Source organism: Elgaria multicarinata, chromosome 7 (assembly GCF_023053635.1).
Source record: "Elgaria multicarinata webbii isolate HBS135686 ecotype San Diego chromosome 7, rElgMul1.1.pri, whole genome shotgun sequence".
In the NCBI taxonomy this organism is placed as follows: Eukaryota; Metazoa; Chordata; class Lepidosauria; order Squamata; family Anguidae; genus Elgaria; species Elgaria multicarinata.
In genome coordinates this window covers 27364187-27380466 of record NC_086177.1, presented here as the reverse complement: position 1 = coordinate 27380466, position 16280 = coordinate 27364187, and the positions used below count along the sequence as shown (strand labels likewise).

General features: G+C 38.7%; 1 protein-coding gene across 4 annotated transcripts in view; it reads right to left on the bottom strand.

Moving 5' to 3' along the window:
• Window positions 1-16280, bottom strand: part of RELCH (RAB11 binding and LisH domain, coiled-coil and HEAT repeat containing) — a 68518-nt gene that overhangs the window by 34094 nt on the left and 18144 nt on the right. For 3 of the 4 annotated variants that reach the window (XM_063130263.1, XM_063130264.1, XM_063130265.1), the window contains 3 exons: window positions 14802-15101; window positions 11807-11882; window positions 10678-10773 (listed from right to left, as the gene is read on the bottom strand). In XM_063130263.1, the coding sequence (XP_062986333.1) occupies window positions 10678-10773; window positions 11807-11882; window positions 14802-15101 (472 nt within the window). Of the gene's footprint in view, window positions 1-10512; window positions 10589-10677; window positions 10774-11806; window positions 11883-14801; window positions 15102-16280 lie in introns of those variants that run through there. The other variant, XM_063130266.1, reaches the window with a different exon arrangement.

Here is a 16280-nt window from a genome sequence, read left to right as displayed (position 1 = left end):
TGAAGAGTTCCTACAGAATGTGTATATTCTTTATTAAAGAAAATGTCAAAGAGATGACATGGTGCAAATGTTTTGAAATACTCACTGGTGACTGCCACAAAGATTTTCTCTAGCACAACTATGCCTGTTTATTGAGGTTCAGTACAACCTGCTTAAATTTGAGTTCTGTTTTTTTTAGCAGATTCATACCTTTATACTGTTCACATTGTGCTCTTAAAAGCTACATGTTTTTTTCAAATAAGCGGGTACAATTCAGAGATGGATTTCACTAATTCCGGATTTTTTCCTGCAACATATCTAACATTCAGAAACTGTGAAAGCTACATTGATTTAAATGCTTTGCTAGCAGTTATACTTCACTGAACTGCGGGCTAGTCCAGAAATAATAACAACAACAACTTTTAGTAGTTGTAACTTTTCTTTTCAGGTATAATTGCCAAATCAGATGGTATGGATTCCCAGAGTGACTTTCCTTGACCTTAACGGGCAGTTTAAGAAAATGGGTAACAGCACACAAAATTAGTATAGTAAGATGGCTGGAGAATAAGATATTTCATGAAGACCTTTGCAATGAAAGATGAACTGTGAGCAACCAATTTTAAATTCTATATTTTCTCAGCAACTTGTTGACAAGAGAAAGCCAGCATGAAGAATAATATTGATTTAGAAATACAAAATGCAGTTTTACACCCAGGCTAGAGAGTGCACAGCATTTTATAACAATGCTTTATTCTTCCTGTCAGAACAGGAACCTCTATTATTTCCTTAAGAAATAACAGCCAGTAAGAGATAGAAATTCAAATTCATTCATGGCTTTTTTTTAGAGCTTGTCTAGTAGCCTTTTGGAAACCTGCTTCAGTGGTCTAGCTCTGGGAACAATGAGATGCTTATGATTATGCTGCCTTGCTTCAAGATTTCAAAGAGACCAACCAAATGCAGAGATGCCACAGCCATTTTGAGATTACTGGAAATGTGCATAAATAGAGCAGAACTTTAAAAGGAGGGGGCTTTTATTCGGTAATTCGAACAATTATGCTTCAGATCATTTTGCCAATGTGGGCTTTTCTCCTCACTAATGGTACGAAAGTACATGGCCTGAAGTAGTCAGAGCTTGGAAGCTTTTACAAATTGCCTGTCTATCCTCACCTTTGACTACCGATTTTACTTGGTAAATGTGCCTTTTCACCATATAAAGATCCAAAGTAGTCTGGGATGGCGCCATTTGAACTTTGGAAGGACACCCACCTAGTTGAGAGTAGCTTTAATAGCCTTTGCAACTGAAATGAAACACTATAGTTCTGACTTTGGGTTTTTCTATGCTCGTTGCAGTTTTAATGCCTTGACACTTCTTCTCCCATCTGTGTAGAACTGATTATCTTAAGTTCGCCATATCTATGGTGATTACCACTGTCTTCATTATGGCATGAAAAGAATAATTCTGTCAGTGATTTCTTTTTGCCTTGGAGTTCTGGCTTTTCCCAACTTTGTTACAAATTCGAACCCTTAGTGGAATCTTCTTGAGGGAGACCCTAACTACTGAGAAGCTGCCCAACCTCAAAAGTTTTAACTCAAATAATGCATAACTTTGGTAAAGCCTACAGAATTGGGTATTAAGGAGTAATTGAAAGTCTTGTCTCAAAACCCTTGGTCATGCTGTTTTATCCTTCCCAAGATCCTCTAGGCTCCAAAAGGACAAAACCCAAATGCAACAGCTGCGAACAGAGAGAGCAAAGATTATCAAAGAATAGAGAACATCTTTGGAGAACACTTTAAAAAAACAAAAAACAAAACCACCCCAAAACCCTCTCTCTGTTCCGTAGGTTTGGCCAGAAAAACAGGTAATTATTTTACACATAAATTATGAGAATACACATGAGGAACGAGGAAAGGAAATATGAAAGATACTATAAGTAGAAGAATGAAGTGTCATGTTTAACCTTACTGTCCTTGTTTTGGGAGAAGGTGTTTCAGGTAATCCATCAGAATTAGATTCGGACTTAGAGGAGGAGGCGCCAGACACTAGCTAGCTTGTACGGGGGGGGGGGGGGGGGAAGGAAGCTCTCACAGGTGATTCACCAGCTGGAAGTCAGCCCTCTCCAGAACTTATCTCCTCAAGGCCAAATCTTACACACTTAGTGGGAAGTGAGCTTTCTTCCCGACAGGAGAGTGCCCCGACAAGCTAGCTGATGCTAGGGTCTGCCGGAAGCTAAAACGCACAGAGCAGAAGGAAGGCGTGAGAAAGTCGGTCCGACTAGGATTGCGCCAGAACCTGCCTCCGCACCAGGCTCTCTGAAGTTATGGGCGTTTGGGAAGGGGCTTCCTGTTCTCCTTGGTTGAACAATTGTCTCACTTAGTTTGCACAGTTTTGCCTAGGGGGAAGTTTCCAAGAGATTAGACTCTCTTCAGATAGAAGAGATGTTTACTGCTTAATAAAAGCTTTGTGGATTACCTAGCAGGCCTTGTCATTTGTCTCCCATCTAAAGCAGGAGCTTTCTGAGAAACACGACATAAAGAAACATGAGGACATTTAGACACCTTTGTACTAAAACAAGATTTTTGATGAATTGACGTTTTATTAATTCCATAACAGAATGTGAAAGATGAGTGATATTTTAGATTCCAAATATGAATGAACTTTGTCAGGTCAGACTTGCTATGCCAAGTGTGTCCACTTAGGTGTGAGAAAGTCAGGGTAGCTGTGTGAGGATGTATGCAATATTAGGCTCAAGAGACGCAGTAGAGAAGTATGCTGTAATTTTGACTGAATAACTTAATTCATTCAAATGAATTGCTATGTGACACTGGAATTTTGAAAATTCACTACTATAGAAACAGAACACACCAATCATTTAAATATATCAGTATATTAAGTCAGGGTACTGGTTATGGTGTATTTTACTGTGCAATCCTATACATGGCAACCCTGATGTAAGTTTCATTGAGTTCTGTTAGGCATGCTCTCAGTTAAGTAGGTATAGGATTAAAGCCTGATATTAGTATAGTTTTCCAAAACAGATTTTCATTTCTTATGGCTTCAGGGATTATCAAAGAAATCTGGCATATATCTAACAGGGTAGTATCTAATGTTAGTCCTATATAGAGTGGACCCATTGAAATGAATGGAACATAAGTTAGTTGTCAGTAACTAAAATCTCATTCATTTTGATCTGTCTACTCTATCTAGGACTAACCTCATTTGCTACCCACAAAATTGATCAAGCAGGAGAATATTAATCTACTGTACACTTCTGTTGAAGGATAAGCAGAATGAACATTCAAACTAAATTAACTTTAATTAAAAATAAAGTGAATAAAATAAATGCTTTGAACATTTGGGAAAAATCACTGTTTAACTTATTAAAATTTTAATATTGTATGGAGAGAACTGACCAAGTCTGCAATCTTAAACACACTTACTAGGGAGTAAATCCCACTGAACACAGTGAGTCTTATTTCTGAATAAACATGCACAGGATTTTGCTGTAACTGCCATAAAAAAATATTTGTGAATGATATTCTGTAGTGTGTTGGTTTAAGCACTAGTATATTCCAAGCTCTCTAAATTAACTGTGGGAAGAAATCAGGATGAAAGAGATAATTTATTCCATTGTTTTATTCTAAACTATATCCAGGGATATTTAACCCCCAAACTAAACATATTTATGAAATAGTAATTTGGGGAAGAAGTCAAACTGAAGCTTTTTAAAGATATTTGATAGCCATTTCTGAAAATAACTGTGTTAGGGTAAGGAGATATAAAACACTTTTGAGATAACTGAAACAGAGGTGCCAGTGAACTAAATGTTATTTTGGATTAAAGGGTGCTAGAATAAAAATCAAAGTAGAGAAGGTTTTTATTTAATTTCTGTAAGAATGTTAGTCATGCAACAGTGGAACACCAACATAACTTCTACTATTAACAATTGGCTATCCAAAGTTTGCCACACAATGGCATTAATAAATATGACTTCTTGCATAAGATGTAGAGTGAGAAACTTAGGTATATTAATGTATCTATGGAATATAAATTCATATGATATTGAAAAGTATGTTTTATTAAGCAATATGCAAGGGAGCAACTCTCTGACTGGTCTTAAAACTTAGAACCAATTTGGGGTATATCATGCATGACAAGGACTGTTAAAAAGTAATAAAACCGCACATGCCAACCCGTGGAGCAGCTTTTCGGGTCAGAATCATTGGTTAAGGGATTCTATGGTCCCCGGGAAGGTGTAGGATATGGCCTTACAGCCTGGTGGGGTCAGGGCAGGGGAAATCCCTGCTTGGATTTCTCCACAACCACCCTCCTTCCCAGCAGCTGCAGAAACCTTCTGGGGTTGCTCCTCTTCTGGGATTGCTGTTGCAACCTTGGAAAAGGGGTGGGGTGGGGAAGGGGCATGATGATTAAGGGGAGGGGAAAGGCCATAGATTCACAAGCCGTTCAGACTTTGATCCCACCCCTAGAAAGGTAAGAAAGACAGTGGGTTGAGAGGCCCTGCTAACTAAAAATATCACACAGGAGGAACAGGAGGCAAAAAAGCCTCTGTCATTCCCCCTGACTTGACTGGCAGGTTTTAGAATAGATAAGAGGGCTCAGAGGTTGGAGCACTCTGTCTATAGCGTCTCAGTCCTATAATATGGTGCTCTAAGTATTGCCATTCCATGGCCTGTTATAAGTTAGTATACAAATTCTGGTAAGCCAGTTAGGAAGCTAAGGACAAAAGAACCACCATGCTGGATCAGACCAAAGCCTATCTAGTCCAGCATTCAGTTTGCATAGTAGCCAACCAGATGCCTAGAAGCATGATATGAGTGCAACAGCAATCTCCCGCTCATGTTTCCAGCCACTGGCATACAGTGGCATAATGCCCCTGATAGTCTATAGACTGTCAAGAAATACTTTTGTAAGCTGCCGTGAGAGCCTTTTTTGGCTGAATGGCAGCATAAAAATGCTTAAATAAATAAATAAAATAATAAATCATGAGTAGTAGCCATTGATAGCCATATCCTTTATGAATTTGCCTAATCCCATTTTAAAGCTGTCCAGGTTGTTGGATATCACTACTTCTTGTAATTTATCTGACAACCAAGTTGTTTCTGGAAGCATAATTACTGTTTTTACCTAATAGCTGTGAATGGAGACTGACATCTCGTTTTTATTCTACAGCGCGCTTTACAAATACAATTTACTGATGAATAAAAGAAAGGAAATAGCTATTTTGCTGGTTCAACGCAGGTATATGGATAAAATAATCAGCACACTAGAAGCTTTTTGTTGACGTCTTATCTGTGGGACACAAAGAGCTACTTTTAGAGGTATTCAGTGGGATTTTTGTATTCAGGAACAGCAAATCTCCATTATACAAACTGCTTTGGAAACTCCCACTGTTGTTTGTTATGCGCTATGGGAGTGGCAATTCAAAACATGTCCAAACCTTACTGGGTGTTTAGAACTATGTACACATTTTTAAAAAAATGTTGACTGGGAACTTTAAATTTTTTAATTTCCCCCTCAAATTGAATTATTATAGGATGAGACTAGTGACATATACCTGGGTATCAGCTTACTATCTTTTGCAAGGTTGTTTCATGTAATCCAGATTGGTTGATATGGGGCAGATACAAGGTTAATGCTTTTACCTTGCAGAAAGCTGGATATTGTATCAGATGGAATTAGTTGTGTGTCCACGTCCATTGGTCATATTCTTTCATGCATACTATGGGATTGGAGCGTTCTCTGCATCGCTGCATCAGTGCTTCTAAACTTCCTTCTATCAATGGGAGCGGAGAAATAATGAGAAACCTTCTGGAGCAGATGTGTCCTAATGCATGTTCCATGTATAGTTAATGGAAAGGAGAGAAGAGGGAGGACAGAAGTAGGAGGAAACGCGTATTTCTTGACTGGGGAAGATATATAGAAAGGGCTCAAATCCTATATTTGGACTATCTACACTACATGAAGATTGTTCAAAGGCTTTAGGAAATTCTAAACCTTCCAGCAAAAAGAGATAGGATAAAGCTGACCTAAGTGTGCTGCACTCCTGGGCACACTTCCCTGAAATAGTCCCCACTGACTTACTTGTGAGTGAACATGCTTAAGCTTGGAAGTGCAAGAGTGTCATGTCTTCTAGGAAGAATACGGATCAAGCCCTTTGGGATATGAGCTCTAAAGATCTGGTTGGAGGTTTATTCACAGAGATTGAGGTCAATCTCTGTTGTTTATGGGAACGATTACTACTTCAAGAGAACTTCCATGAAAAAAGCATGCACAAAGAACTAACTTCATTCACTTCTAGAAGGAAAAGGGTGAATGAAATCTGACAATATGAAAACTATAGATTGTGTCCAAATGTCAAGGAAAGGGGCTTCCACTTTTATTAATAAAGTTGTATTTTCCTTTATTGGGAAGAAATACCATGTTCGCCAAAAAGAATAACACTTTTTTTTTTAAAAAAAAATGCTTTATGTCAAGTTCCTTGCATAATATGCACTGAAGTCTGCTGTAGTTGTAACTATGCTCTAGTCATTCACCTCTGTTTCCCCATGTTCTCTGGCTACAAAACACTAAATTAAATTCCTTGCCAGAAGAACTAGTAATTCCACAATCTGCTCTCCTTTAAAAAGAAAGCATGAACAACCATCAAATGGTATTTATTTTATTTTCTCAATACTGTTCATGTTCAGTAAATAACAGGACATATAAACACCAAAACAGGATTTCTATCATCAACAAATTCAAGATTTCAACTAACTTGACTCTTCAGTTTGGTAAAGTGCCAATATGAATGACTTGTTAAATTACTATTTTCATATAGCTGCAATCCTATAATAGTTTGGTCAGGATCCAAAGAATTGTGCAACTATTTCTGCACAGCCAACAGAGCTTAAAGTTTGGCTCAGTTCAGACAACACCTTGTCAACGCAGTGTGAAAAGTCCACTCAATGGTTGAGTTTTTAGGAGGTACTCCCCAAACAACATGTTCTAACTCCACCATAGAGTGCCTGTGGGCTACCGTGGAGTTGAGTAAAATCCATCATAATGTTTGACTGATAGTTCCTCAGCCCTCTCCCTTCCTCCAGTCTTCCCAATGGTATCCGATCAACCATTGCTGGAAAAAAAATCCCAACAGCTCACCTAGCAGCTCTCACTCCTTCCGACGCTCTTACCACGGAACTCTGTAGCCAGTGGGAAAAGTCAACTCAATGCAATGGAAAACTCCACAGAGCCCGTCATACAACACACAACGATTGTGCAGGAACTCTCCTCTGCGCAGCGTGGATATTCTGCGCGGAGTGTTTTCAAAAAAAACTCCACCATTGCGTGTTTTCCTGCCAGACAACACATTTCTCAGCCATGGTGTAAAACTCCACTGTGGACTTCTAAAACCACTGTTGAGAAATGTGTTGTCTCAACTGAGACTTTTTGTTTCTTGAATGGGGAACCCCTTCTACATTAATGGCAAACTGCTTTTGGAACCGGAGAGTTTCAAAAGCATGGGGAACTGCTTGCTACTCAAAGAAAACAGTTAAAAATAGGTAACACTGGGATCTTTAGATTTAAGGTAAAAATAAACTACAATCTATGGCAAAGTTGAGCAACCTGAAGCTCTTGACCTAATTTCAAGTGGTCCTCATCATAATTTCAGGTGGTGGCAGCACAGAGACAGAGGAGAAGTGGGGAAGAAAGAGTGGGAAAGCCTAAGTAGCAGTTCAGAATTATGTCAAGAGCGATTTGTCCCTCTCCTGGCAACCTAATAGGCAGTGAGGATGAGGTAAAAAGAAAAAGGGTGCCCCCCCCACTTTGGGCTCTGGCCCAGCCCACTGTGAGCCCCGCCCAATGCTGGGCATGCAGCTTGAGACAGATTATCCCTGAGAAAATATGGCCCCTCACAGACAGAAACGTTCCCTATCTCTGCTCTATGGAAAATGTCAGCATATGCTTTTCAGTTTTTGGATATGAACACATTTATAAAGAATCACGTAGATGAGGGTATTATCCCTGAAGCTTCGAAGTGCTAGAATTATTATTCTGTAATTCTAATATGCAATTATAGTAAGTGAGCAAGTAAATTACTTACACAACTGCATATTTTACAACAGCAAATAAACCCCTGTATTTAGATATGAGGGTCAACATAAAATAATATGTTAAAAACCTCTCAGGATTTGCAAGGTGCAGCTGTCTTGGGGACTTTGAGGAAAGGCAGAATAAAATATGTCTAATAAAAGTGCCTTCCAAAAAATGTTTATTACCGATTTTTTGGTAGAACACATTCCTTATCAAAAACAATTTCTAGAAATCTAATAGTTACATTGCTGAAAAATTGCCTGTGATACAAACTACTACTTAGGCTGGTACCAGGGGCTTTTGCAAGCCTCGTGGAGTTTTTGACATTTTGATGAGTCATGTGGAGTTTTGATCCACATAACACATCAAAAACTGTTTTTGAAACTCCTCTCACCTTAAGAAGCAGTTTGTCAAACAGCATGAGAAAGGTGTGCTGATTTTCAATCTTGGTATCTGAGATTATGAATATTGAAATATAATTAACATATACATGTATATATGATGATCAATGCCACCAATAATATCCAAAATATGATTTTGCTTCTCATTAATTGAATGACATTCAAATAGTAGCTGTATCATTCATATTCTGTTGTACTTGGGAGCAACCCCACCCTTCCTCAAATGCTGTATGCATTTAAGTTAGCACTATACTGTAATAAAATAGGAATAAACTCATCTAACAGTTATAGTATGAATGAATCCTCTGTTCCATAAACTTAACATCGATTCGTTTTGGATTTTTCAGGCATATAACTACTCTGGGAAAAATATACATATCTAGAGATTCAATCGTTTACAGATACACACGTATCTTCACACCAATTAACACTGGGTGTTATATAAAGCCACAAGGTGTATTAATGATTAAAATTATGGTGCACTGAGACAACTGCAATAGTAGTATGGACCTCTTGCTTGTGTATACCTAGGATTCAACTACTATTTCTTTTCTTCTAAATTCAGCAGTCTGCCAAAACTCTCTTAAAGGAGTTTGTTTAACAGATTGTGGGAATTTCACATGCAAGCACAGGGTTCTAATACAGACATAACAAATCTGAAACACATTTACTAACTTGAATGAATTTTATCTCTTTTTGTGAATTATGATAATCTATTTCCATACATTTGCAAGGGTAAAATAAGCAGGAAATAGGGCTGCAGACACATTGCACACTGTTCAAGTGTAACTAGGAGCTGCAAAGAGAAGCTAAAGCAGCATCCTGCCAAGCTGAATGGCAACAGCCAGAAATTGGTAACTGATCCTGGAACACAGCCCATATTTTTTTTTCTTCTATCACAGCTTAAACAGAAGCATCAGTATATATGATTAGGTGTGCAGTTTATACAATTAAAAATAATATGCCATGGAACAAAATTTCAACATATCTACTGAAAAATGTAGACACAAATGACATTATTAAGTTATTTTAACTGGAGGATCAGTACGCATTTCTTGACTAAGTTACCTTTTCTTAACACTTTAAAGGGCTTAAATGCCAAATGCATTACTAGTTATCTAGATTAATAAGCCAAGCTGGCTGGGAAAGCAATTTTAAACCATAACAAAATCACACACACAACCATCTCATCTTTAGTTCATGTCTTCATTACACTCATGAAAACGTTGTCAATAAAGGCCCAAATCCCAATGCATTAACGTTTCCCTACATACTGTTACTGACTAAAACAAGGATCATCCCAGTTGTATAATTTCCCTCACATTACAAAATCTATGTTTTCCTTTTGTAAAAGTGACAGTGGATGAACAGTGAACATATGAAATGCTATTGTGTTCTAGGGACATTCCTCTTGAAAACCTTGTGATAACACAATCATCTTCATAGTTCTATTTGTCTTTTTACTCTTGTCAATTCTTTTTTAATTGTACACACTAAAAATGCATGCATCACTGTTAGCCATGAGGGACTCTTTTAACAACGGGCTCCTCTAGCAGCCAATTGTGGCCCAGAGATTCAGTGGCAGTTGGAGCATCTGAGGATGGCAGTGGGGACGGGACGGGACGGACAGCTTGTGATCTTTGCTCCTCTTATGACTGCTGCCTAAAGCCAATAGCTGCAAGTAACACAGGCAACTAAAGTAAGGAAGCCCTGCCCAATAACAGACAGAAATACTGACTACCTGATTTTCTGCATTTTAAGTATATTGTCAACTGCTTGGGAACTTGTTTTAATAGGCAGGGTAAACTAAATGTTTTTTAAAACAAGTAATCATACAGAAAATTTAACAAGCAAGTTCATCCCAAGTTAATACCGAAACTCTATTACAACACATAGAAGCACTAGAAGTGGGTTTAGCTAACACAAGTAAGCAAACTTAAGGGCAAAACAGAAGGACTCACAACAACAGCCCTGCAGAGTGCCATCAAGGATCTTAAGCAAAAGGATAAATAGCAGGATACCATGCTGTTTTTCTAAACTCACCTGACAGAGGTGCACAACCATTCTCTAGGAGCAGAGATGCATGCACAAAAGTAAGAAGATGATTGCAAGTAATAGACTTCCACATAATAAACACTACAAATCTCTAAATGAATAGAAATGTTGTATGAAACTAAATTTGTTTTTGTTTTTTTCTGGATTTCTCACCTCTCGCTTTGCAAGCAGGACATTAGGGACGATATGTGGCAAACAACGTCCGAGCATTAGCATGACACTTTTTTCACTATCAGCAATTCGAGAAACCTAGAAGTAGAATTTTTGTTTAAAAATTATATATATGTATGCAGCAATGGCATTATACAATGTCTAAGGAAGAGGCTTTCCGAGAAATCAGCAGGTGACATGACATTAGGATGAAATGCCTGCTTTAAACACACTGAAACAGAAGACAATTATCGGTGCAGTATCTGTACCTAACTGGCTTTGGAAACAAACAGGGATAGAAAGGACACAGCCACTGCATGAACTGCTGCCTCCATGTGAGCAGTATATTAGCTGCTACATGCAACTACAACAATGGCATATTGTCCTGCATGATCCTTAGGCAAATGTCATGTATGCCCCTAGCTCCGGTGTTGGGACCAGGTGACGCAGGGAGTCCATCAGAAACTGATTCTGATTCAGAAGATGCCGAGCCAGTGGGGGAGGAAGTTCACACCGAAGAGCCTCCGGCTGCAAATGCGCCCCTCCCAGAGTCTGTCTCCCCAAGGCCAGATCCTATGCTCTCAGGAGACAGGGAATCAACTTCCGGGGGTGAACATTCCAAAACGTTACTGGATGCTAGGAATTGCCGGAAGTTAAATTACGTTCGTTCAGCGAGATTAGCACCAAAGAGACAGTCAGAGAGGATGTGTGCGGAAGGCCGTGATGCTCCCTCCTCCACCTTGAAGCTTGGGACATTTGAAAAGCCTTTTCTTTCCTTTAAATGGTCAATTGTTTTGCCAAGTTGCATAGAGTTGCCTAGGGGGAATTTTCCCATAAAGGTGCCTAGTTTGTGTTACAGAAGTGTTAATTGTTTGCAATAAAGCTTTATGGATTGGCCCAGGAACTTTCCTTGGTTTTGACTCCTTGGGGACACCTGAGCAGCTACAGCTCACGGGCAGCAAATGGGTGGGGCGGACAAATGACTTAACAAGCCCAAATCTTCTCAGGCTGTGGTGTCATAAGGAACTAGCCAGAAGTACGTTCAAAGACTAAAAGTCAAACTGAAATGGGTCTCCTCAACCTGAATCTTATGATTTATCAGGGTTTAATATTTTACTAAAATTGCATATACCTCTGATCCCAAACGGCTCTCTGCTGACATTTGACAGAAAGACAGCAATGCTTGATGGAATGCAGGCGATAACTTCCTGGAGTAGGGTGGGGAGGGAACATAATGGAACACAATTGGAAAGCTGATATTAGTAGAGACTGATTTGCTTCACAACTGACAGCTAAAAGGATATACACACTGCTAGAATGCTAAATTGCTTTGCAGATTGGACAAAAAGCTCTCACAAGAGTGTACAAAGTATATTATTCTACTGCACTGACAAAAACAAGGGAACTTCCTCAAGGAACAGAAAAGTTTGTCCACAGAAACATAAAACGAACAGATTTGTATACTGAGTTCTCTCAAAATATTACTTCAACAAGCCAAAGCTAGGAGTGGAGAAGGAAAACACACACATACATACAGGAATTCCTTATCTACCAGACCTTAGCAAAAACTTTTTTCATTTCAAGGGAATTGCATGTATGGTGGGTGCTTGTACTGGCCATATTGTGGGAAGCACTTTTAACATAATATACAAAGCTATTGGTATAAGTGGCTGCTTTAGGAATTACCATCTGTGTCTATGATGTAGCATTTGTACATCTGATCTAGGATTCTTGACAGGGCTTTCCCTCCCTCCCTCGGAATTTCCTCTTTACTTTGTTCAGCCTGCACTCCTTATGCTACTTTAAGGGCATACTCTTGAAAGCTCTCTGCCCCATTCTACAGAAGCCTGGAGATCTACCATCAGATGAATACTCTCTGAAGTCCTGGTACACGAGTAGAATGTTGCATCATCACCTTGCCTTGGCATGGTTTAAATTGCATTCTTGGATGGTCTTAGCTTATTCATTCTGCTTTGAAGCACTAGTTCTTTCAAGAGATATTTAATCTTGCTAGATAGCAACAAAAATAAATATATATATTTTTAAACATTTTTGTTAATTTTTCTGTATTATATGAAAAATAAGATTGAGCTTGGACAGTTATCCAAGGAACATATGCAATCTTCAGTTGAACTGCTGTTTTTCAATTTAGTTATTTATACATGTCAGTGATTTTGCTCCCCCCACTCACAAATGCAGCACATACCAACTTCAAAAGGTATTCTCACAAAGGAGATCTATCGTGATTCTAACACTGTTCAACCTCTATGATCTGGTCCGTACAATTTTTTTTTTATTATTATTATTATTATTATTATTATTATTATTATTATTATTATTATTAATTTATTTATTTATATATATAGCACCATCTATGTACATGGTTGGCTTGCCATGGCTGGTTATGTTGTGTGAACCCAGGCAGTAGAAGTTGTTTGAGGGTTAGACAACCTTCAAATAACCCTAAAACAAGCCATGGGTTGTCTAGCCCTCAAACAACCCCTGCCACCTTGGTTCACACGACACAACAAGCCCTGGCAAGATGGCTGCCCAGCGTGACGCAACAGCCCTTGCCGGTAAAGCCACAGTGGGCTGTTCTGAAGTGTGAACAGGCCTTTTATGTATTTGGATGAAAAGTGAAAGTTATGTTCCTTATTTATATAGAAGATACCAAATCTGAAACAGAAAAGGTCGAACAGATTTTAACAAAATGATGCACAAGACATGTATGTGTATTATATACGGAGAGAAGAAGAAAATCAAAGCTCATACTGTTAGGGATAAAATTAAATAAAAGCACAGCATACAAAAATGAGGCTGGTCATTCAAAATTCTCGATGGATCTTACAACACTGGACAGAAATTGTTCTCCATCTGTTATAAACGGAAGGGGAAGCTGAATATGATAATATTCTGCAGCCAATTACTTTTCAGTCTTTGGAAACAAAGCAGGCAGTCTATGGATTTGGGATTTAAAGATGGCATCTAAAACTGCTTAAGAAGAAAATACTCATTTCTAAAAATGAGGTTTAGTATGAAGTCCCACTCAAAGTATATTAATCAGCATTACCTTATCCATGAACAATAACAATAAGGTATGGATGTTAACAACAGGAACACACATTTTCTCAAAATAAAGACGAGTAATATCTGCAAGTTTACCACACATTAATAAAGTAAGTACCTCCACAATCCAATATGAAAATACAGAAAAACTAATCAAGATGTTGCATGCCTTAACCCTAAGTGGCAATTTGTATTAACGAAAACAGTTTTAAATGAATACGTCTTTAAATTTGTTAAGAATTGTGTTTTGAACCATAAACAAACTGCAAGAAAAGAAAAAGAAAATACAGGGTTTCTTGCTGATGGAAGGGTTTACAAATGTAAGTGCTCCGTATTTAAAGAAGTATCATCTAGACATCCAAGGAAGCCATATTATAGGTGAAGCTGCTGAAAACAACATCAGCATTTTTCTTTACTATGTTTCTAAAGCCTTTTTGTATCTCACCCTTCAACGTTAAACAATCCCAGGGTGGTCACAATATACACTAAATTCTAAAATGTATTCATGCAGCGAGAGAAGGCTTCCCCAGTGGGATGATCTCCAGAAATCTGCTCCCATCAGTTCAAGGTAGCATGGGCAATGGTTTGGGATGATGTAGTTCAAAACATCTGGATCTCACCTGGTTGGGGGAAGGCCAAGCTAGAACTTTGACTGTCATGTCTGCCACAGATCTTCCCGTGGCTGGAGAAGTGAGCCATTTTTTAAACTGAACTGTCTTGACCATCTGAACAAGATTCAAGCAACGCTTATATGCAACGAAGTTGGCCAACACAATGCAGAAGCATCAGAGCCCAAATCACAATCCATACTAGAATAATATTGTTAGTGTCAGGCAGTGCTTTGAGCTTGGCTTCTCAGTTCTTAAGTGTTGGGGGCAGGGAGACAATTTTCCTTTCCCCACTTCAAAAGAAAAGAAAACTCCACAAATACTTTGAGGGAGTTATTATGTTACACGTTCAGATACCCCATGGACTTGTTAAATCCATTCTATAGAGGCAGTAAAGCATACAAAAACTGTTTAACATACTAAACTGGTACACTTATTCTAGACATCACTAACCTATTGGGTTTATCAAAGTGTATGGCTGCTTTATTTGATGGGGAACAAGATGGAAGTTTCTCTCTCTCTTTACAAGGGAGTGAAATTACAGTGCCCTCCTTAGAAGTCCTTGATTCAGGTTCTGTGAAAATCCTTCTCTCTTCAGTTTCTCCATGTTTATCATCATTAGCTGAACTCTTCATATCTAAATATCTCCCATTATCATCTGGGACAGTGAGAGGCACTTGATCTAAAGATGAATGAACTGAATCGCATATCACTGGAATCAGAGTTTTTTCACTTCTTGAGTAGTCCAATTCACTAAAAGAGGGAAGGAAAAAAGAAGTTTTGCATTAACAAAAAAGTTACTAATTAATAAAGCACTTTCAGTAACCTATGACTATGTTTTATCTTCTTCAAAATGTGTCCCAGGGGATGTTCATAGTCCATTTTACAAGCTTAGGTGCTTAAGGTGGTGACTGAGAGAAAGGCAGTGCTTAGTAGTTTAGCCATTTATGCCCTACTTTTATATGATAAATCATGTTCAAGGCAGTTTACAACGGGCTCAAGTTACAGGAAGCCAGATTCCAGCTGGACATCAGGAAAAACTTCCTGACTGTTAGAGCAGTACAACAATGGAATCAGTTACCTAGGGAGGTTGTGGGATCTCCCACACTAGAGGCCAAGAGGCAGCTGGACAACCATCTGTCAGGGATGCTTTAGGGTAGATTCCTGCATTGAGCAGGGGGTTGGACTCGATGGCCTTGTAGGCCCCTTCCAACTCTGCTATTCTATGATTCTATGAAAGAAAAATCTATCACCACCAAAAACAAAACACCCCAGTTAAAAAACGAAAGCAAAACACACACAGCATCAGAAGAACTATCAGCAGACAAGAAACTATAAAACATATCGTATGTTCCAACTAAAAATTGCCCACTGGAATAAAACGAGTCTGTTTAACAGAATAAGGACAAACTTCCCTTTAGAGGCTATTCCATAGCTTATGTACCCCAACTGAAAGGCCCCCTCTCTTCTACTCACCAATTGCACTCCTATCTGTCCAAGGACAAGAAGAGACTCAAAAACCCAGTTCTTGAGAAGGTTTATGTAGGAGGATGTACTAGGCTAATTAGAGTTTAAACAGCCAAAGACAGCACCTTGAATTGTGCTGGAAAACAAACTGAAAGCCAATGAAATTGCAACAGGATTGACCTAACATGACTTGTGTCAGGAACTCCATTTTCTTTTTGTGTTCTAGCAGTTTGTAAGCTCCCATTTTGCAAAGACTGGGGCTGCACATGGTGGGGTTTTCTTATGATGTCTCTAACACCAAGGCCAGAACATGGCCCAGTTAATTGGACTGAGTGATCTCAGCTCTGCTCCTGTGCGAACTTTCACCCTTCTTTAGGGGCCTAAGGAAACTATTGTAGTTTGCCTGTGATTGGCTAACTGAAAGCACCTTAGAGTTGCCAGAGGCTTACATCTGCCAATGGCCTT